This window comes from Sinocyclocheilus rhinocerous, unplaced genomic scaffold, assembly GCF_001515625.1.
Source record: "Sinocyclocheilus rhinocerous isolate Xijiao unplaced genomic scaffold, SAMN03320098_v1.1 scaffold1071, whole genome shotgun sequence".
Lineage (NCBI taxonomy): Eukaryota > Metazoa > Chordata > Actinopteri > Cypriniformes > Cyprinidae > Sinocyclocheilus > Sinocyclocheilus rhinocerous.
Window position 1 is genome coordinate 514,817 of NW_015638033.1, and position 21,876 is coordinate 536,692.

The window sequence follows — 21,876 nt, forward strand, 5'->3', positions numbered from 1 at the left end:
GTGTGTGTGTGTGTGTGTGTGTGTGTGTGTGTGTGTGTGTGTGTGTGGGCATCAGGTAAGAGCAGGTCCACACAATCCTGCAGATGTCAAAGGTCGTTCATAAGTCATCTATTCCACTCCATTTGTCAGCTCATTAGTCAAACGAGTTTCCACGAGTGACAACACAGAGACAGAGACGCAGAAGAAACCTGATCAAACCCATCACTGGGTGCTTCCTCGAGCACTTTCAGCCCTGCGGACATCAACACAATAAACATTCTTGTTTTTCAAATCATTATTTATTCTGTGGTGGAAATGACAATTGAAACGGATTCCTTTGTCTAATGTCATATCTAGTCCAAAATACAATTGAATCATATTTTCAAACTTTTTTCTTCATTTGCAGAAATTACAGCTTGTTTGTAAAAGATGCGCAGTAAAAATATTCTGCAAATATGCACTAACCTTTGAAAAATGTGGTGGAATTGTTGTGTAAAAAATGATATTAACCCATTTGACATACTGAAATGGTTTATGATTATTTAACTTTTTGTTTGGATAATCTCAGTTTTACGTGAAATAAATCATATTTTTATATAGTATTTTTTTATAGTTAACTCTTAAAAAAATTAAATAATAATGAAACGATGGTGAAACGATTTCAAGACCGTTTTAATAAAAATCAAGCCCTGGGACATAAAAGTTTCTGAAGTTGAAGAAACACCCAGAAATGGCTACAAGAGCAACCGATAATGAGACAAGCCCGCCTCTCTTTCATAATACTGTGTCGAGTCAAGTCACCTTTATTTGTATAGCGTACACTGTGTGTGTGTTTAGCAGAGGTGTGTGTGCTGTCAGCATGTGATCAGGCCTCATTTAGACAGATAGAATAAGACACACACACACACACACAGCTGCACTTATAGTGTGGTGTGTAAAGCGTCTCTCTCTCTCTCTGAGGTCAAACAGGATTGCTGTGCAGTCTCAGATTTAATTACCCATCAGTTACACAGTGAAGCACCAACAGCAGTGACCGTCACACACACACACACACACACACACATGCAGAGCAGAGATCAGATCCACGGCGCAGAGAGAGATGGACAGGTAGACGGGCTGGTCAGAGCAGGAGACGCGCTGTCTATTGACACGTTACACAGAGCACCCTTGTGCCTCCTCCAGCTCTGATTGTGCCTCCAAACAAAGACCTGATTCAGGACGTCCATGCAAACCTCGTCCTGCCCGTCTCTCCCCCCTGTGCTCCATATCAAAGCAGGATCCACACAATGACCATCACAGGAGGACTCCGGGGCGATCTGGCCCATCAGCAGGAACATCAGGAGGATCTGAGAGCTGAGCGAACGCTACCACAAATACAGCCTAACCTCGGACAGACGGATGGATGGATAGATGGATGGATGGATGGATGGATGGATAGATAGACTCAAGTCTTTCAGTATCTGGAGTCTAAAACTGAGAGTGCTCATCTCGACTCGACTCACTCGTTCTCTCTCGGTGGTTCTTTGGGGTTTTGTGGGTTATTTCAACATTAATCAGCATGAAACAGGCAAAGCAACTCAATTTTCTGCTGCTGTAGGTGTGTGACGGCATGAAAGCTCGGTCACCGCTGTAATTGAAACACCATCCAGCAGCCGGGCGCGTGAAAGGCAGATAACGGCATTCCTGTGGCCAATTTAAGTACCTGGTCAGATCCGGCAGACAAATCAAGCTCATTCTCCAGGCGTGTTGCTCATTGTGAGCCGGCACCAGAATGAGGTGTAGGGGAAAAATGAATCACAAAAGCAAAAAAATCAATTGACCCCAGGGAGGTGCGCGGGCCTGCGGGCCGATAAAGCCGAGAGCCGCCGCCTGTACCCAACAGATAGAGCGCCGCGTAAATGAGTCCGCTCTGATAAATACATTAAGGGAAGCTGTGAATAAAAGGCAGGGACTTCTCATTTGTAAATAGAAGCTCCACTACACAGAATTAGACTGATAAAATAGCGCTCCGTATAATTAAGTTTGTGTAAGGCCAGAAAATCCGTGCAAATACCTTCCCGGTGTTTTGAAAAGAAGCTGTCAGCTCAATTAATCTGAACATCGGCCGCAGAATGTAGCGAAGGAAATTAAGCCCGCGATAAAAAAAGAGCCCGGCCGAGTATTTTGATAAATAATGCCTGTATCATTTCTTTGGCTCTGTGATCATTATATTTAATCCACCACCTCCAGTTATGAGCTAAGCCATCTACAAAGACGCTGCCGGCCAGAGCGCCGCGGCTCTAATCCGGCACGGAGCAGATCGGGGAGGAGGTGCATCACTGTCCTCTTCCTCTTCATGCATCAAAGGGACACAAATGTGGGTCGAATAATGCGATAATGCGCTCGCATGCTGCGCCACGTAGAGTCCACGCACAAACGCTTTCCCATAGTCAACACTGCTGGCAATAGAGATGAAAAGTGACTTGACTCACCAGTTGTTTACTTGTAAGATGGTGAGGCCCGTGTCTTGAGCGAGCTGCTTCTTCTGTTCTTCTGAAGGATACGGGTGCTGCAAGAGAACACAAGAGAACACGCTCCGTCAGGATCACGGGAAAGTGCACTGCCACTCATCTACATACAGTAAATATTATGCAAATGACTCACAGCCAAACAAATAGTCAACTAGTAGCAACAACGACTAGCTGTGCAAACCCTGGAAATGGTGGTGTGGGCCAGGGCCAGTAATTAGAAACGGCCAAACTGGTCACGATGCTGCTCTGCCGCTCTTTATTACGCATCACTCTGTTTGTTGTTAGGATGACCAAAACTTGAAAAATTACATTTTAGGCTTGTCTGCCTCATCAGTGTCTCAATAACTGAGATAGCCAATCAAATCAAAGAAGGAGGGGCTGTACTGTTCATAGAAGATGAACATGAACTCCAACTCTACAATTCAGTTTCAACCGTCAAAGAGTGTGAGGTAAGATAGCTAAACATTTCATATTTCATCATAACTGTTTAATAGACATGCCTGGAAAACAACTTTATTGTCAAATGTGATTTTCAGACTTCAATTAATTCAAGAATGTGACGAGACTAGACACAATGTGTGGCAAACATATTAGGCATATGATTAAGAGTGAACGTGTGTGCATTTAAAAAAAAATGCAAATAGATAACAATAAATTAAATTTTCCTTATTTACCTTTTTTGGTAACACTAACAGCCTGCTAATACTGTAATGACTGATAGCTGACATGTAGTTTCAAAGTTACTTAGAGTCAACAGATTGTCTGAAGTGTAATTTCCCTTTAAATCCTTTAATAAAAAAATGGTTACAATTTTTTTTTAATACCCAATAAAAACAGTATTTAAAAAAATAATTAAATACCCAATTAAAATGGTTATTGAAGAAAAAATGGTTCTATTCCCCCAATGTTGCTAGCAATGAGAGTAAGCGCTCTGTATATGCGGTGGTTGTGAATCCAGCCCTGCACATGTCAGGTGTTCTGCTGATCTTTAGTTGAGAGATCACTCTAGTAATGAGCTGACGGCTTGAATCCGCTGTGCTGAATGAAGGAGATGTGCAGTGCAGGGCCTGCAGGGATGAGCCGGTCTGACGGCAGTGTGTCCACACAGCTTGCATTTGTTGCATCTTTTGCAATATGTCTGCAGAAAAGGCAAGTGTCTCTGCCTAGTTACAACGGTAAAGTGCTGCTGCTTCTGCTGCTTGTGTGATGCAAACAACAATATGATGCGAGATCAGCGGGGTGAGGGTTGCAGATGAATTCGGGATTGAAGCATGTGTAAAAACAGCCACAGAAAATCCTGTGTAAAAACACACAGATCCGTACAGCACCGCTGTGAATTCTCCAGTCAGATTAAGCGCATCGCTCGGAGCGGAAAGACGGAAAACATCCTCCTTTTCTCGACGGTTAGAGACATGACTTCAGCTCGTCCCTTGTGTCGCTGCTGAACGCAGGCCAAGCGCTAAAGCAAGACGTTTCTGCAAAGGTCTCTTATTGCCAGGAGTCGCACCTGCAAACACAATCCCCGCGCGGGATGCAATGATACAATTTGTGTCACTGTTGATCTGCCAAATGTGACATGATAGAAATGGCAGGATTGAATTTGTGCCGTGCGTGTCTCAAGCATGACGAACAATAGTGATCCGCACTGACAGATGTCTTTAAGAGGCAGATTAAGAACCAAACAAACCTCACGCTCCGCTTTGATTCAGCCCTCGCCACACATGTGCGCCCACACACACACACACACACACACACACGCAAGCACACACACATGCACCCATACACACACGCATGCACACACTTGCACACACACATTTACGCACACATGCACACACACACTTCACACACATGCACACACACACACGCACATGCACACACACACGTGAGGATAAACCAGGCTGTCTGCAGCAGGTGTAGGTGGCACATCTCTCTTCTAGTAGGTCAATCTTACAAATTGTATAAAAGCCACCAGGAACAAAAGCATAAAATAAGCTCGACTGACACGCTGCTGAATTTTGACCCTGATCGCTCACGTTGAGAAACAAACGGCCGAGGTTTAATTAAAGAGCGGGAGGAGGGAACTTTTCAGGAATGTGTCCAATTAATCAGAAAACAATTGTAAGATTGAACAAATAATGAAGGAAGAAGAGACGCATGAATCAGATTTCTACTTGTGCACACTGGAGCTTTTAATATGCTAAAATCATTAACAAAGAAATATGATAATGGGCACATAGAAATACATTTTTTGATTGCTTAGTGCTGACATATGCTTGGCAAGACTAGGTCTGTTTTTTTTCTGTGATGCACACAGACAGCAGCATATTCTCTCTCACTGGAGTCCTGCACTGAACACACGTTGAATTCAGTCTTGCATTGTGAATGCATCCCGACGCAGGTCATCATGTGCTGATTCATCAGGCAAATATATATAACTATATATATATATATATATATATATTGTGTGTGTGTCATCAAAATCTACCAGAATCATATCACTAATAAAGCAAAAATGTTTGTTAGTTTTTAATCATTTAATCTCATGTGCTTTCTTTAAACTGTATCATATGTGTCAGTGTTATTTCAGGCATGTGCCGATCTCTTCTGCATCATTAAAACAATCCCATATCGGTGATAAATAGTGCAGCGCTGCATGTCTCCTCCAGCCACCACAAACCCAATGATTTCAACAAACCAGAGACACGTTTTAAGCAGTGAGTTGACATTATATCTTTTCGCCCCCGCCAGGAAAAAAACAGAAAGCGCTTAAAGGGGCGGAGCGGCTGACCGTGTGCTTGATAAATGACTTCATCAGTACGAGGCCAGACTGCAATGAATTAAAGAGTCCTGCAGCCTAATGAAACCCAGCACATCCCCCGACTGAACTACTTAACGCCTCTCCGTCGCTGCAGCCCAATTCACATGCTATCCATCCTAAATAGTAGGCAAAATAAGAATAAGTGCACAGGAGTAGCATGTTGAAAACAGTAGGCTGAATGATGCGGTGCATTTATGAAGTGTGTATCAGTGCATGCTTTTTTGGCTATTGCAACCCACAATCCATTGTTCAGTGGATCGTTTACCATTGCAGAAAAATAGCATGCAGAGGTTTTAAATGCACAAACCTAAACGTAATGCATTTAGCTCGATGCTAACATGCTAGCGCAAACAGCACGTGGCAGGCACAGCTGTACTGTCATTCGACACGCTTTTTTTGTTTTGGAGGTTTGTGGAACCGAAATTAATTAAATTAATTCTCAATACTCCATTGTCTCTTACCAACAATTTCAATTATCCCCAAACTACTCCATCATCGCCAAAGCGTTTGAGTTTCCCCGTGATGTGCAGCTCAAATTGACTGTTTCTGTATGTTTAATCAAACTGAGCGCAGCAAGATAACACAGACTCCAAATAAAATCAATCAAAGCCCAGAATGACATTTTAATATCTGCTACACAGAAATCTGCAGAAAGATTGGCACATTTCAAATTTAGAGAGGCTGTTAATAATGCATTTATGTGCGTTAAATGCACATATGTGCGTTTATGCAAAAATTATATTACAACCAAATGAAGGCTGCAGGTTTATTTTGATAAGACTGATTTGAATATATATATATATATATATTCCATTTTACAAGGCAAATTCATCAATAATGGTAAAATGGAGTGTTTGTTGTACTTGTAATAAGGAAATACAGATTTCTTTGGAAAGTTAACTTTGATTATGAAATGACTCATGGAGCGTGTGTCAGCGGCGCTGTGTTTGATTTCTGCCCAGCAGAACAGAAGCTAAAAGACTGTTTTGTTTAAAAGATGGACAAAAGGAGCTTGCTTCTATGTAATCTAGCTTGTGTGTGTCTAAGGTTAAATGTGTGTGCTTAGGTAGCCTTTTGTGTGCGTTTGATTTTCTTCAGCACTACGCTGCATCCAGACAACAAGAAGGAAGCCGGCAAGAATGCATCTCGACTCGCTCACATGCGCACACACGCACATGCATGCACAAAAGAGAACACGTCCTCAGTTTTATGAAATGCACCACCGCAAATGCACCCCCTGATGATTAAGCGATGCATGCATGCCAGCACTCATTGTGTTTGTCTGCGTGCACACGTATGAACAAACGCGTCTTCGTGCAGCTCTGGGATCAGATTCGGTCATGACTGCCACGCTGGGTTTTTTCAGAGGTAAAACAGTTTCAATTTATGTGGCTTCAAAGGGGCACCTGGAGCCCAGCACGCCATGAAAAGCTATTGAGGAGAGCAGCTAGACTGCCTCTCTTCATGTGTCTCTCTCTCTCCCATTCTTTCTCTCTCTGTGCCCCCACAACAATTGCTGGCTGGGCTGGGCTCGGAGCCGCTGGACTGCCGCCAGCCCCCCTGTTTGCTCTACACCAATAATTTATGTTCACTGAAGATGGTGCAAGGTTCTAGAGCGACTCTAGCTATCAATTTGCCTGCCAAGCAAACTGTTGCCCCGCAAAAACATGGATTGGCAAGGCTAGGCGGAGGGGGATGCTGGGAGGGGTGTGAGGAGGAGGTGGGCACCCCCGTGAGGTTGGCCTGGAACGCAGTTGCTGAGGGTAAACAAGCATTAGCGCTAAAAATCAATCACTCCCATTCTCAAGGCCGTCAGAGAGAACCGCGCAGGGGAACAAACACACACCCACTGCAGTGTGAGATACACACACAGTACAATACACACCAAACAAAACGCACACCGAGAGATACAAACAATTAGAGAAAGTTCTGCTCTTTAGCCGCTGTTGTTATCTGTAACTGCTCCAACAACTGACATGTGCTCTCTCGGTTATAATGCTCGCGAAAAACATTAGACAGTAAAACAATGGCTAAATGAAGCTAGCAGCATTGAATGTAGCTCCTGTGCCTCTTAAGATGAAACTCTGGCACAAATGGTTATGTGCTGAAGTTCACTGCTTGGTGTTTGGGGATCGTTCAAATCACTAACCCTGACTAGGTGTTGCATTAATAGGGATGCCTGCAAACCCCTCTAATAAGAGCGAGTGTTAAGGGTGTAAAGCAGCGGGGGTTTGTGTAGACCTTGCGACTTGGACACAAAAAAAACTCTTCTATGTGTGTGTGTCTGGATGTGGCCCACAGCCATAGTGATGAGGCTAGTTAATCATCAGATCAGGTTCATGGCTTCTCTTACAGACGCGGCCAGCCGGCTCTTTCAAGGGGAGGAACCTGATCTCCATGTCCTTGCATAGGGAAAGGGGAACAGAAGATAGACTGAATCTCTTCTCATCCTCTTAACCCTCTGGCTTTAGGGTGTACATTTGACCAAATTAAAGTCTCACCACAACAGCCCTAGAATTTCTCTTTCCACCTGATCAGGCAAACACTTCTGGGGCAGGAGTTTAACTTCATTTTTACAGCAGGTTCCATCATCAGCTGGCTCATTTTTACTGCATGCACATGCAGGAATATTCCCTGCAATGCCTTAACAGCGGTTTTCAAACAGATTCATTTCAGACTGGAAGACGTGGAAGGGAAAGAGTCTTGACAGTTGACACTACTGGCTGTCATAAAGTCACGTGACCACTCATGCTCAGAGGCAAATTGGCAAATCAAGTAGATAAACATGACCCGAGTTCAGACTGTAAAATGAAAGCCTGTGAAATTAGGCAAACAACCTGCTAGCCTCAGAACAAATTCACAACAAAAAAATGTCTGTAATGACTTGATTAGTCTAGATGGCACCCGTGAACAATGGAGCCGAGACCTCACGGGTCACGTTCATTAGGCCACTGGGCTACTACCTATGGCTTACTGCTGTCCAGCCCCCACCTTCCCACAGGGCAAGACTTACTTACGCTATTCTTTAATATATTGTGCCTGCATGAGAGAGAAAAGGATGTTTATTGCTCGTGGGGTACATGGACTGGGCTGGAGAACAGAAATGTTGTCCAAAAGGCCACTGGGCAGCCAAAGAACAACGGGGTCGTTCTCCTTGCAGGCAACAAAGTAGTTCAGCAACCCCTCAATATTCCAGCCAAACCCTTTTATGCGAGCAGGTCTTGGCAGCACGTAGGATTGTAAGGCTCCTTTTGTGCTGGCATTTGAGACTGAAAGACAAGGCAATAGCACAGGCTAATCTAATATATACATAACACATTTAATTTAGCTTAGCAAGCTTTTAAAAGTATTTAGCCTATTTCTTCTTAATGGGGAGAAGGGTTGTTTACACGTGCTGTCTCTGTGGCTTGGTTTGGGAGCAGCAATGAATGGCGTTTTAGCATCTTTTACCAGAAGTCGCAAAAGAAAATTCCAAAGCTCTAAACCCATAATGTCATGTTTCATTTGTTACACTAGAAAACTCAAGTTGTCAAATCTGCTTTAGAGTCAAAACTCACAGTAGACGAAACCTCGATGTTTAGCCATTAGCTTGGAATGTGGAGCAACCAAGCAGCCGGCAAACAGCTGCAGGGGCAATTTCCTGTAGGTTAATGATGCTAAAAATGTAGAAGTCAAGCATGGCGCCCATTTCGCTGGCTCTCCAAGAGGACTAAACAAAGTATCAGCATGGAGAGGCCATCATGGAGGGTTTCGGTAAACTCAGCCTCACTAAAATGATCAAGCCAACCGAAGCAGGACAGAATAATCAGAAAGATCTCTCACGGTCATGATCGCAAAAACCTTACGAGACAGCTAACTGAGCCAAAGCAGACTTCAAATCATACCTGTTGTGCTTACTGCTTTCGTCGTTTATGACCTTTCAGAAATACTCTTCCTTACACAGGGCTTTGTTACCCTTGAAAGAAAATCAAGACCTCCCGTCAGCGCTGCACACTCAGGCAGTGGATTGCTGTGAGCCCTGGGGACTCTCCACTCTTGATGTTTTAGTCTAAGGGATGTATGAAGAGTTTTAATGGCTCTAAGAGCAGTAGAGCTAAGGAACAGAGCAAAGGGCCTCTTTTAGGTACATTCCAGCTGCCTGTGCTCTCCCCATAGTGATCCTCTGCTCAATCCTGCCCTGAGGCCTGCTGACCTCTGACCTGACTGACCGGCTTGGCTGTAGGCTTCTCGTTTGTTACTGACTTTATCCACTAACAAAGCAAGCAGGAAACTGGCAGCTACCCAACAATCCCATGAGAGGATGACCAACAGCTTGCTCAGCTTACCGTTTATTAGTGGATGGGGGTCAACAGGCAGCACAAATAAGAAATGTAGCCTGCTTTCTTGTTTTTTAGCTAACAGTTCCCTACCTAATGAAACTGCATAGGTTGAAAGAACGTTTGAAACCTGAAAGGTTGGTGAGAACTGCAACCTTGAATATCAGAGCCGATTAACAACTCTAACGGTAGTTGTGTAATAACCGCAGGGTTGTTCAAACCCCAAAAGGAGCGATTCATGGCAGGTTTGAGTTTCCATATCACTGTGCCTTTGAGCAACTTGACCCCACATTGCTCTGGGTGTACTGTCCCTGTAGTAGATGTACTGTAGGTCCATTAAACCAGCAAATAAAAAAATGTGCATATCAGTTCTGGCTCTGTCTTTCTTCTTTCTGCACTTTGCATGGTGCATACTGAGGCATCAAAGGGAGCTACAGTAATCCAAACACCATCGTTATTCTGAGAGTTTACGTGCTGCCCTAGAGGGAGAGATAAAAAGGATTGCCAGGATCCACTTACAGCTTTTTGGACTGATCCAGGCCACAAGCAAGAGCTGTGAGCTCAAACACAGCAGAGTGCTGCTGGTGCACTGGACTCCAGCACGACGACAGAGCAAAGGGAGGTCATTAACCTCTGCAACTAAAATGCACTCAGATGGCTCCCTGCTCTGGAGGCTGATGACAAGCGTCTGTGTTCTTTTCAACAACTTGTTGAGCTGTCTCCACCCCCACCTCTGAAACCAACACCAGCCATCCCCATCTCAGGAATGTAACCCAAGCCCCGCTCCTCTCCAATCACTTTGCAGAGAAGCCTGCTTGAGGTGTAAGACAGCTCTTGTTGTGTTCTTTCCATTGTGTATTTTCTATGCTACTGCTTCGAACTATTCCTTTTTTCCCTTTCTTGATCCCTTGCCTTAGCGCTGCACAATAATTCTTGATCCAATGCAGAGTTGAGTGCAGTACAGTCAACTTTGACTGACGGGAATCGAGCGGCGTGCCTCTATAATGGTAAAAGTGCTTCAGTAATGACTATGCCATTGAGGGTTGGGCTCTGTAGAGGAAGATCTAGTGCAGAAGTCATTACCACATACTAAAACCAAATGAAGCCAAGAGCATTCAAAATAAAGCTCTGCAGGGCAGGAAAATGGCTCCCTGCTCTGGAGGCTGATGACAAGCGTCTGTGTTCTTTTCAACAACTTGTTGAGCTATCTCTACCCCCACCACCTGCCCCCACCTCTGAAACCAACACCAGCCATCCCCATCTCAGGAATGTAACCCAAGCCCCGCTCCTCTCCAATCACTTTGCAGAGAAGCCTGCTTGAGGTGTAAGACAGCTCTTGTTGTGTTCTTTCCATTGTGTATTTTCTATGCTACTGCTTCGAACTATTCCTTTTTTCCCTTTCTTGATCCCTTGCCTTAGCGCTGCACAATAATTCTTGATCCAATGCAGAGTTGAGTGCAGTACAGTCAACTTTGACTGACGGGAATCGAGCGGCGTGCCTCTATAATGGTAAAAGTGCTTAAGTAATGACTATGCCATTGAGGGTTGGGCTCTGTAGAGGAAGATCTAGTGCAGAAGTCATTACCACATACTAAAACCAAACAAAGCCAAGAGCATACAAAATAAAGCACTGCAGGGCAGGAAAAACTGTTTTCTATCAGGTTTTCAATGTGGTTCCTCACCTTTAACTCCAGAGTTTAGACTCTTGGGAAGGTCTGGGCCATAAGGCTGTCTGCTGATTTACGTAATGTCTCAGGAAGTTATTTTCCTGAAAGAGCACACTCCCCACCCCCACCCTTTCAGCAGGGCAATGACAGAGAAGAACAGAATGGAGATGCACAGTGCTGGCTGAGGCATTCATATTTTGCAAATAGAAGGCAAACCATGGACTGCCATTTGTCCAGAGACCCATAACAGACTATTGAACAGGCTTTGTAGATCACTCTTCTAATGTTCCTCCACATTTCCATTACTGTCATTGGTTACGAAATCCAATGCAGCAATCGAGGTCTCATTGTAAAGTTAGAAAAGCTACAAACAAACAAAATTGCTAACATCTGCAGAGTTCCCTCCATGTGTCAGGGGCTTGTCTTTGCTTAAGCAATTTTTTTTTCTAGTCGCCACAGCTTGTTTCAAAGGTATATTCCACATTTGTTTACTTAATACTGCTCAAACCATGCCTTAAAGAGATTCCTTGCTGTTAGAGTCCAGATAATGTAAAATGATGCATGAAGTCTTGCCTTCCTTTCCTCCATAGGCTTCATTACTTTTTAATATGTGTGCAGGAAGAGGGAAAAATGGCGTGGAGATAATCAATGGTACAGAGGCAGTAGCCCATTAATCTCCCCATGGATTCCGTTCCAATATGCACACTTGCTTGGGCAAACATGAGCTCTGCTGTGGTGCACGTGTCTGCCTGGATGGGCCACTTAATGAAACAGCCAGCCTTCGCTTCCTTTTGAGGAGATTTTGCTGAATGAAAAATGAACTGTCTGATGTTCGCCACACCAAGGAGCGTCAACGTTTTATTGAATTCAGGTGGGAGTTGTACGTTCCCCATGCAAGCGAGACAAACAATGAGAGCAAAAGGCAGGAAATGGTGTGAGCACTAGAGCAAGTCCCTATGGAGATTTTATCAAAGATCCCTAATGCAAACAGCGGCACAGCTGACCGGGGGAGGCACACGAAAGCCCAACAGAAAGAGAGGTGACCTGCAGCACTGAACCGGACAGAGGAAGAAGATAAACATGGCACAGAGACAGAAAGAGAGCCTCTTGTATGGAGGTGTAGATGTAGAGGAGGATGTATACAATGACCGCCAGTTGGGCGGCTCTGAAACCAGAGCTAACTGCTGGGCTCACGAGCCCTCATCTCGATCCGCAAAGAGCCACCTGTGGACAGAATTAGCCGCTGTGACTGTCTCCAAAGGTAACCGAGATACACCTGCCGGGACCGGCTCACTCCTGCGCATGCATCACGTAGATGTGTCATCAGATGGGAGGAAGAGAGAGGAGGAGAGAGAAACAGAGCGGAGTAATTTGGAGGAGAGGGTGGGCGGCCTGGCAGCCATAAACATAAGGACAAACAGCAGTGATTGTACGACATAAGCCAGGGTGAAGTTTGATAGGTTTTCTATGTCGGAGGGTTGCTGGTGGGTGAAGACAGACAAAAAGCCTTGGATAAGAGGATTGCGAGGCAGGGATAGTGCATGCCGGAGCCCCGAGGTGGCAGAGATTTGTGCCTGTATGGAAATGTATGATTCACCCCCCAGCAGCGTGCTCCGCTGCCGTGAACATGCTATACTTCATTTGCTGGCGATTATGTGGGTTGCTGGCCTTCTAAGCCCCTTTGAACTTGTAATTGCCGCCGGTTTTAAATAATGAACATTAAGAGAGATTCAGAAGAGTGTGTGTAATTGCAGGTTTTCCCTGCTTTTCTTCTGCACCCCAGTTGAAGAGGGAGAGGAGGAGGAGAAAGAAGGAGGAGGTTCTGCTTGCTGAAACCCGTAATGTCTCGCCAAGAATCTTTATCTAAATCGCTGTAGATTTGAGCAGGGATTGCTGTGCCCCGGGGACATTACAACTACTGCGATCTGATCAATATTCACATGCATTCACATCTGGTTCCAAAACGCTCCGGTTTGATTAGGATATCTGTCTTTCTTTTATTTATCTCTGCCTTCTTTCTTTGGCATTTTGTGGATGTTTTTGATACTGCTCACTGGTTTAAGTCATCATGAAAAACTCCCTTATGAGCTTGAACTGAACAGTGAGGATCAGATATAGGCACCACAGTGTGGCGGCCCAGGCGATGGAAGGCCTCAGTTTGCCAACGTCTTGGGAGGTTGAACGGAAATCACAGCAAATTGGTGCATTTTGTTTGTTGCCTTTGATGCACCATTCAAGATATGAAATGATATTGTGCAGCCACAGCGCTCGGTCGTCATTGTGAAATAGAAAGGAGGTGCAGACAGAGCTCAGAGGGAGGCCCGTGAGGAGAAGTGCTGGAAAAACAAAACAGAATAAAAACAGCAGCAGAGAATGGGCGGGAAGATCACAGAGCAGAAATAGAGCTCTGGGATTCAGAGGAGCGCCAGTCCCCTGACAAACTAAACAGAGAAACACAGTCTGGTTTTGATTTTTGCTCCACACACACAACCATACTTTCTTAGTTTTTCGCTTCTACGTCTGAGTTGTTTCTTTGACCGCACCCCTAGTTCCTGCCTCAGACATACTCGACATAAGTAGGTGAATGCATGCATTGATTTCACACAAACACAATTTATTAGTTATAGCCTTTCCGAAAAGGTGCTACAGCAGGAATTAGCATCTTCTACTATCAAAGGTTTGCTCTTTTACGTCAACAACTGCCATGGAGGAGCAACAGTTTGAAGAGAATCAGGCTGAGCAAGTTAGTTAAACTTTCCACAAATTTATAACAGCTTCCTGAATAACAACAAATCTGGACCACATGATTGCAATCTTCTGGACAGGCATTGGCACCTTGGCTTGTGTACTTGTCTGCGTGGAGGTCAGTTTGATCTGTCCAGTGAGATCTAGAGTTAATAAACTGAAGTTCTTGTTCTCCTCAGTGTTTATGTGCATCTTCAGTAGATGCATTCCCCTCACACACACATGCATGGAACAGCATGTTCCAGCCTGTTCAAGCCATCTTTATTAATACCGACTCAGTCTGAGTATGTAGGAACATTCCAAGTGTCAGCAAGGTCATTCCTCAACTGAAAGATTCTGCTCTGTCTCTGAGGTTCAGAAAGACTCGTTTATCTCTAAAAAGCATCGAAACACGATAAACATGCCATAACTTACAAAACATACAGGATGATGCTCAAAGACAAGATCAAGATAAAGGAACAACAACTGCCTTCAGGTTAAAAATTTTATTACAAACTGCCATATTTAAGCATAAGTCAGCTGCAACAGTTCAAAACATGGACACAGTGATCTGAAAGCAAATCTCATTAAAGGAAGTGCCTAAAATCAGAGAATAATCAAATGTACTTTTTTTTGTTATCGCTGCCTAAACAGCACCTTTGAATGCTGAAGCATGTTAGTGTATGCTGCAGATCTTCAAATGTCACCTACAACAGACATGAATTTAAGAGGCAAAGTGAATGTTGATGCTGAACAACTTAATGCCAATTGCTAGTTGATGCCAAAGCCTCTTCCCAGGCACACTGATGACCAAGATTTGCAAACATACACGGACAGCAACTATTTTTAAGTCCTTGCATATGAGAGGAAGGTGGATGTGGCTTCTCATTTAATTCCACGACCTGCAAGAATGAAAGAGTCACTCGATATGGACATCTGAACTTTCAGCCTCTCTGATTCAGAGGTTCTGACAAACATGCACTTACAGCTGACTGCAGCAGTGTGCAGTTTACAGTGACATACTTGATTTCTAGATTTACAACTCAGTTTGACGAGAAGGAATCTACAGAACAAATGGCAGACAGCAGCCAGAGTCTGTCCTTTCTCTAGTGTCACTATCCAGTACACAGCTTCACCAAAACTGCGTTGCATTCTCAGCATTGCCACAAGGGGTGTAAAAGCACACATTAGTGTAAAATCCCTTCTTCTATGGCCAGCTTTCACTTTCAGATATGGTAAGAATATTGCTGATAAGCACAGTTAAAGTTAGCAAAACTGTCATAATGTTAATAGTTAGTTACTTCATCAGTAACACATCAGTGTTAACAGTTCACTGAACAGAACTGTTATATAGGCTGCACTGGTGACAGAGGGCAAACAAGCCCATGATAGATTAGTGTTGCCCCACTGCAACCTCCCGGAGCGTTACAAAACAACCTCGCTGGGCCTTAAATGAAACCGCTGCTTTAAGAATGCCCTGCATTACAGCACAGTGAGGGAGGAAACCTCTCCTGAGAAAACCCAGAGTTTACATGCGGCGGGGGTGAAGAGAACCTACAGACCATATTTCATGTTTGTGTGTGTGAGAGAGAGAGAGTGAGTGAGGAAGAATTTGAGTATTTTAAATGTGCATTTTGTGTTTGTGTGTGCCCATTGTTTGAAACTGTTGTCAGATGTTCTGCAGTGGAAATTAACACTGACGTGAATCAGACATGCAAACAGCTGCAGTCAAAGCAGATCAGCCCAAATGTTTAGTCTAAGATGAGCCTCAAGAACGGGTCTGTTTGCTTTACTGTGTGACTCTACAGGCTGATCACTGGCTGATCCTGTTTATTTGCTTACACAAGTATCTGTAAGAGGATTTTAACTCGTGAATCAAAGGCGGCAGATGAGAAATGAACATGTGACACTTGCTGCTATGTCTCTGGTTAAGGATGTTTCCATCAGCTGCCTGTATTTCACTGATTCACTAAAGTCAACAAGTCAACCCTCGTTATTAAATGGCCATATATTTAATAAGTGTCTGTAGAAAACATCATGTAATAACTTTCTCCACCACTCAAGTTACTCTTCAGCTGACGTAAAAATTGGGTATTTTTTTGTTGTTGTTGGGTTAAAATGACATTAGCCAATATCACAGCTCACTTTTCATGACCCGATCAAATCCAGGTGGATAAAAAGGATATAGATTGGGTGGATTTATGGATTATTTAGTCCTGCCCTAAGTTATTTTCCAATAAATATTCAGTTTTCCCCAGACAGCCCCACCCCAAACTCATGCCATTGGTTGAGTCGCCTTTCAGGCCATCCTCAAACGACCCTATTTATTTTCACAGCTTTTTGAAGGTTTACCCAAGTGAAAGGACAGCACAGGCCTGGAGTGCTATCTTTGTATCTGAGTGCTTCCTGTTTTCATTGCAGGCTGACCCTCATCTTAGCAGGAGACACGCTGAGGGCACCAACTGACTAATTGAGAGGATTCAAAGTTTGTCTCCATTAAACTGTTGGATGACCCTGCGATGATGTCAGTACAAACTACACTTCACCACTGCCCTGCGTCTCTCTCTCTGAGCCGTGGAGAAGGTCCTTCTCTTTCTTGCTCATTAAATATGAAGCCTAATAGAGCAATACACCCCACAGTGGAGTTTATCTTTCCGATAACATAAGCTCTGTGCCGTATGGGAAATCTTACAGCAGCCAGCTGGGATTTCCTCCCGCTAATGGCACTGGAAGAGATCCAGAGTGCTCCAGGAGGAAGAGCACATCTCTGGGGCTGCGACTGCAGCGCATTCTGACCCAAACTCTGGAGTTCTACAAAAGCATTTCGGTCAGGTGCTGAATGTGCCACATGCATCTCCTGTGGGTCCATCCTCTGCACCTCTGTGGGATTGGCTGTTGGCTCAGAGAGACTTCATCCTTATAAGGGTTGACTCAGAGCATCAGAGAGGGAGAGTTGGAAGAGGAGGCCATCGATTTCAGCCCACAATTGTAACTGTTAGCCGGTGCATTTTTTTTGTGAGCGTGGGGGATGGAAATGGGGGGAGGGAATGGGTTACGTCCTTTTGAGCCCCTCAGAATAGGTGACAATGGCTCAATGTTGAGAACATATGTAAAGGGACCCCCACCGCTCATGGAAGAGCAGCTCCGCTTTGGCCCCGCAGTTGAGAAAATACAACCTCGCCGCTTTTCTTTTGCCCCCTCCAATGAATGGTTGAATGGAGAGCTGCCGCTACGGGCCATTCAGGGCCAAAGTCCCCATGAATTCACCCGCGCACAAATGCATCCTGAACTGGAAAATACATTTGCTTAACAAATTAAAATAAAAGGCCTGATGTGTTAGTGTGTGGCACGGCCATGCGGTGTAAAGGATTGCGCGGGGGGCTGCGGTCGGTACTTCGTAATAATTCAATTAAGTCTCTTTGGTCAGAAAAGGATGGAAAAAAATAGAAAGGTGGGTTAAAAAGGATGGATTATTGTTCGCGCTCATAAAAGACTCTGAAATGAGAGAAACATCTAAAAGGATGACGGAAACTTCTGCATTTCCACTAATGAAAATTCTCCTTACGTTTTCATGTCGTTTAAAACAAATCTCAAAGAACAGGAGTGCATCTCTTGTGAATGTGGTGAATGGAGATCTCCCGAGCTGCCAGTAAAGATGCCTAATGATCTTTGAAAAAAGCGCGAAATTCCTGCGTGATATGGAGCCGAGTGAATGAACGAGAGGCGTTTGTGGGTAAAAGCGGCGAGGTAGGTGGTGGGTTGACGCCTCCCTCTTCACTGCTTTACACACAAGCTGAGCACACCAAGCGGTTCTGGGAGTGTGAAGGGGACGACAAATGAAAAGAGCACAAGAATAAAGCCGAGAAAAGCGAAGCGTCTTTGTCTGTCTGTCAAATTGGGCTGCGGTGGAGTCATTCTGATGATGATGAGAGTTATAAGCGCATGGCAGAGTTCAGATTATCCCACAGAACTTTCTAATGGATTTACGGCCATTTTAATTAGCTGTATTTAAGGAGCGTTATTGTTTTGGCTGGGTTTAGATCACCGGGTCCAGACTTGGACTCTGGGCCGTTTCAGGGTTTGCAGGACATGTCCCTCAGACACTCAGTCCTAACACAGCAGCCGTTCTCAGTTTCCTGTGGAGCACACGCTGCGTTCACGTGCTCAGGGACAGCAGCAACTCCTTCAGAAACCTGACCCTTCCTGTCCTGATCGATATATCCTGAGCCGCGGATGATGTCGTGACATCAGAGAGGCCGATGGAACACGACCTGCATGCCACCCATCCAAACCGACACACACACAGCACTCTCTCGTGCCACAACAGCCAGCGTTTGGACCAGCAGAGACTTACACTGAACCCTACAAATGTGCTTTGGGAAGAACTTATGAAAAACAGCATTATCAGAACTAGAGTGGTCAATCACTGCCAGTTAATAAGTAATGGCACATTTGCATTTGTTGTGAGTATCACTACAGCTGAGATTCAGCTGTATACACAAGGCAGCACTTAATGCAAGTGTGAAATTGCTTATATTCTGATAATGAATATTGGATGACATTACGCTCACAATATAGCTAAATCATTTATTTCAGCTGTTCAAATGAAAACCGCTCCAAATGGAGCTAAATCAGGATCAACTGTCGCGTGTCGCTGAGTAAAACAACACAGTGAAGTGGAGTGATGCAAACAGTGAAAAGTCCCAGTGCTGTTGGCATTCTTTCAATGTCCAATCAGATCTGAGGGCCGGATCTAACTGTTATATTTATGTCAATGAAAGTATATTAACTCTGGTTTGTAAGAGTTCAGTGTGAGATCTCAGCACTTTTACTTGTAGCTCACATTTTCCCAATCATAGGTTGAAAGAGCACATAAAGAGAAAAAACAAAGGCTTACTGTGAGATGCTGGAAGAGCCATGCCCGCATGATGTTGGTTGCGACTTTGGGGAAGATGCCCCGTTTTTTCTGTCGCTTTTTGTCCTTGTCTGGATCGTCATCGTCGCCTGTGCCGGGTGAGGCCACGCTGTTGTCTAAACCATCTCCTGGACGAAAGGAGAGCTTTTTAGAAACGTGGCACACAATCTTACACATTAACATTACACAAACTTTCAGAAACCCTAAAAGACAGAGACACCCTTGCGTCAAATCCTTATTTTGCTTGACGTCATGCAGGAATACTGAGGACTGGTGCAAAGACAAAAGCTCAATGTGATAAACACAAATGCACGACCCTGCAGCCCCTCCCCTTCCTGCACCTCATTTGCATATCACGAGCACGCCTGACATTCCTTGTGCATGTGTGAGGGCAGGTCGGGTCTCTTCATAACCTACTTCCCAGACTTACTTTCTTTCTCCTCTGCCATTAATTGTGCATTAGCAAAAATGATTTACTTTTAAAAGTCAGTTATTTTTTCTTGGCCTTGGGCGAAAATGCCTTGAAAGCCTTCCTTCAGGGCATCTAAATTATGTATCTGAAAAACTCCTGCGCTACGCTGCGATATTCTACAAATTTACACTTGCACGTCTCTCTGTTTTGGGGGAGACATCAATCACGCGCACCTATATGAGCAATAATCACGCATTAATATTTCAACTAATAGTTTTAAAAAGGAGGAAAGAGAACAGATCCGATGGGTGGTGTAATCAAATGCAAAATACATGAAGAATACAAGGACAGTTGAAAGCCTTTCCTTCCCTTCTCTGTTTTAATCTATTATTTTTCTCTCTAGTGCTGTTTTATCGTCCTCGCCGCGTGGATCCATGCTAATGATGTGGAAGTGACCTCACAGATGCACGTAGGGGCTCGTATTCTCGTAACGCCCGAAATCCACACTCATTCAAACTGCACGTTTAGAGACGCTCAGAACAACACAGACCTGTGTGATGGTCAAACGCAGGCCAAATGGAGCGCGAGTTCAGGCGTTTGCTCTAATAACATCAGTGGAGGAGGTGTGTGTGTGTGTGTGTTTAGGAGTGTAAACTCGTCTTGTTGTGGTGTGTTATGAGTGGACCACAGCGAGCAGTCCAGGCCAAAAGGTGGCGAGATTAATTTTATTGACGTTTCCATTTTCACTGCAACACAATAGCCTACTGCTCACAGCGGCCGGAGAGACCCGCATGTATTTACAGACCGACCCGTCGCTTCATTACCCTACGGCCCCTGACCGCTCGGGGTGAAACCAGACGCCCCTCACACACACTCACTGATAACCAAATCTATACATACACAATTTAAACACACACTCATGTGTGGAGATCAGTGTGTGTTCAACAGATCTAGATCAGAGTAAATCAAGTACAGAGAATGAAATGTAAACAAAATTGCTGAAATGCAGTGGACACTCATTTTACACAAAACAATGTAATTATCCTGTTGGTACATTTGAGCCCTGATAGCAGGGTGTGTTTTTAGCTGATACCAATAATCTATCCAAAAGTCAGCCGATAAACTGGCCCAATAAATATCACCCTATCACTAGTGAAAATATGGTCCCACACATGACAGTGAGTCAAAGGAGTGGAAATAATCAAAAAAATGATGCGACAGGATTAGTGCCATGAAACAGAGACAGGCAGAGAGAGAAAGACAGAGGCAGAAGAAAAGAAAAGAAAGGGCAAACTTGCTCATTACATGTGAAGCTGCTAATCTACATGGCCCCCCCGCTCACTGGTTAGTGCTGCAGCGCCGCAGGGCGAATCGTCCCAAACACTAATGGCCTCTGACTGTTCCCTGGCAACTCTACCATTTGAACCTGTATGGATGTGAACTCACTGTTTCAAAGTAGCTTTACAGAAATTCACAATGTCAATGTTTATTATATCTTATAGTCACTTATAGAGCTGAATAATTGGATAATGTCCAACACCCTGTAGCTGTGACTATATTCGCTATATAACATGACCTCAAGCGTCTTACTGCTGAATTATCACAACAGAAATTTACATAGCTGATTTGGTTTAATTACACTGAAAAAATGGTAACACCTAAACTAGTTATATTTCAGTCAAAAATATTATTTAATATCGCTGAATCAACCTAAATATGTTCATCTGTATCAACAAAACAATTTTCATGGATTAAATCAGGTAGAATTAGCTTTTCAATATAATAATTACAATTTAGCACTTTTTACAGTGTAGGCAAAACGTCAAATGTTCTGTAGACACTGAAGCAGAACGATAAGACCGTGTGATTATATAACACATGTAATCACAACAACTGCAATGACAAAAGAGTAAAAAGGCAAATCAAGTGGGCTGAAGCGCTTCACATTTTCCAGCCTTTGTCTCGAAAAGAGTCGCAGTCACCGATTAGTTAGCTTGGACATTTGTTTCAGGCTAATGGGGCATGAACGTGGAGGCAGTGCCGTCAGAGGCTGAGCTTAAAGACACTAATTACAGCCTCCTGCTGAGACGCCGTCCACAGCACCATTCCTGCTCCTCATGGACTGAGCTGACGGTGTTCTCGGTGGAGAGCGGTGATCCAGACCGCTGCACTCACCCGCAAACAGAGAGGTCAGAACGGAGACCTCACACCTCAGCCCTGCTCCCAACCTGACTACTCCTATTCACTAGTCCTCTCATACAGAAAAGCAGTCAGTGGGGCAGTGTTTACCTTACGCTAATCACTCATCCACTCACGCTTTCATCATTTTTTGAGTTTCAGCTTGATTTTCTTCATCAAAAATTAAGCTCAAAGTCTTCACTTTCTTTATGTTGTACATTTTTACAGTGTAGTCAACACAGACTAGTAGCAAAACTAATAGACTAGTCAACCACTACTCAAAAAACATGCATGAGCAACAGTTCATTTAGCTCTGAATAAGCTAAACTCCTCGGACAGCTGCGCTCTCACAGTCAT

At 44.2% G+C, this 21,876-nt stretch overlaps 1 protein-coding gene across 7 annotated transcripts in view; it reads right to left on the minus strand.

Moving 5' to 3' along the window:
* meis2a (Meis homeobox 2a) overlaps nucleotides 1-21,876 on the minus strand; it is a 59,954-nt gene that overhangs the window by 17,843 nt on the left and 20,235 nt on the right. For 6 of the 7 annotated variants that reach the window (XR_001641045.1, XM_016564710.1, XM_016564708.1 and 3 more), the window contains exons 8-9: nucleotides 18,912-19,057; nucleotides 2,451-2,527 (exon numbers count right to left, since the gene is read on the minus strand). Coding sequence is in view for 6 of the 7 variants with exons in the window: in XM_016564710.1 (XP_016420196.1) it covers nucleotides 2,451-2,527; nucleotides 18,912-19,057 (223 nt within the window). In the remaining variant the exon portion in view is untranslated. The remainder of the gene's footprint in view (nucleotides 1-2,450; nucleotides 2,528-18,911; nucleotides 19,058-21,876) is intronic. The other variant, XM_016564711.1, reaches the window with a different exon arrangement.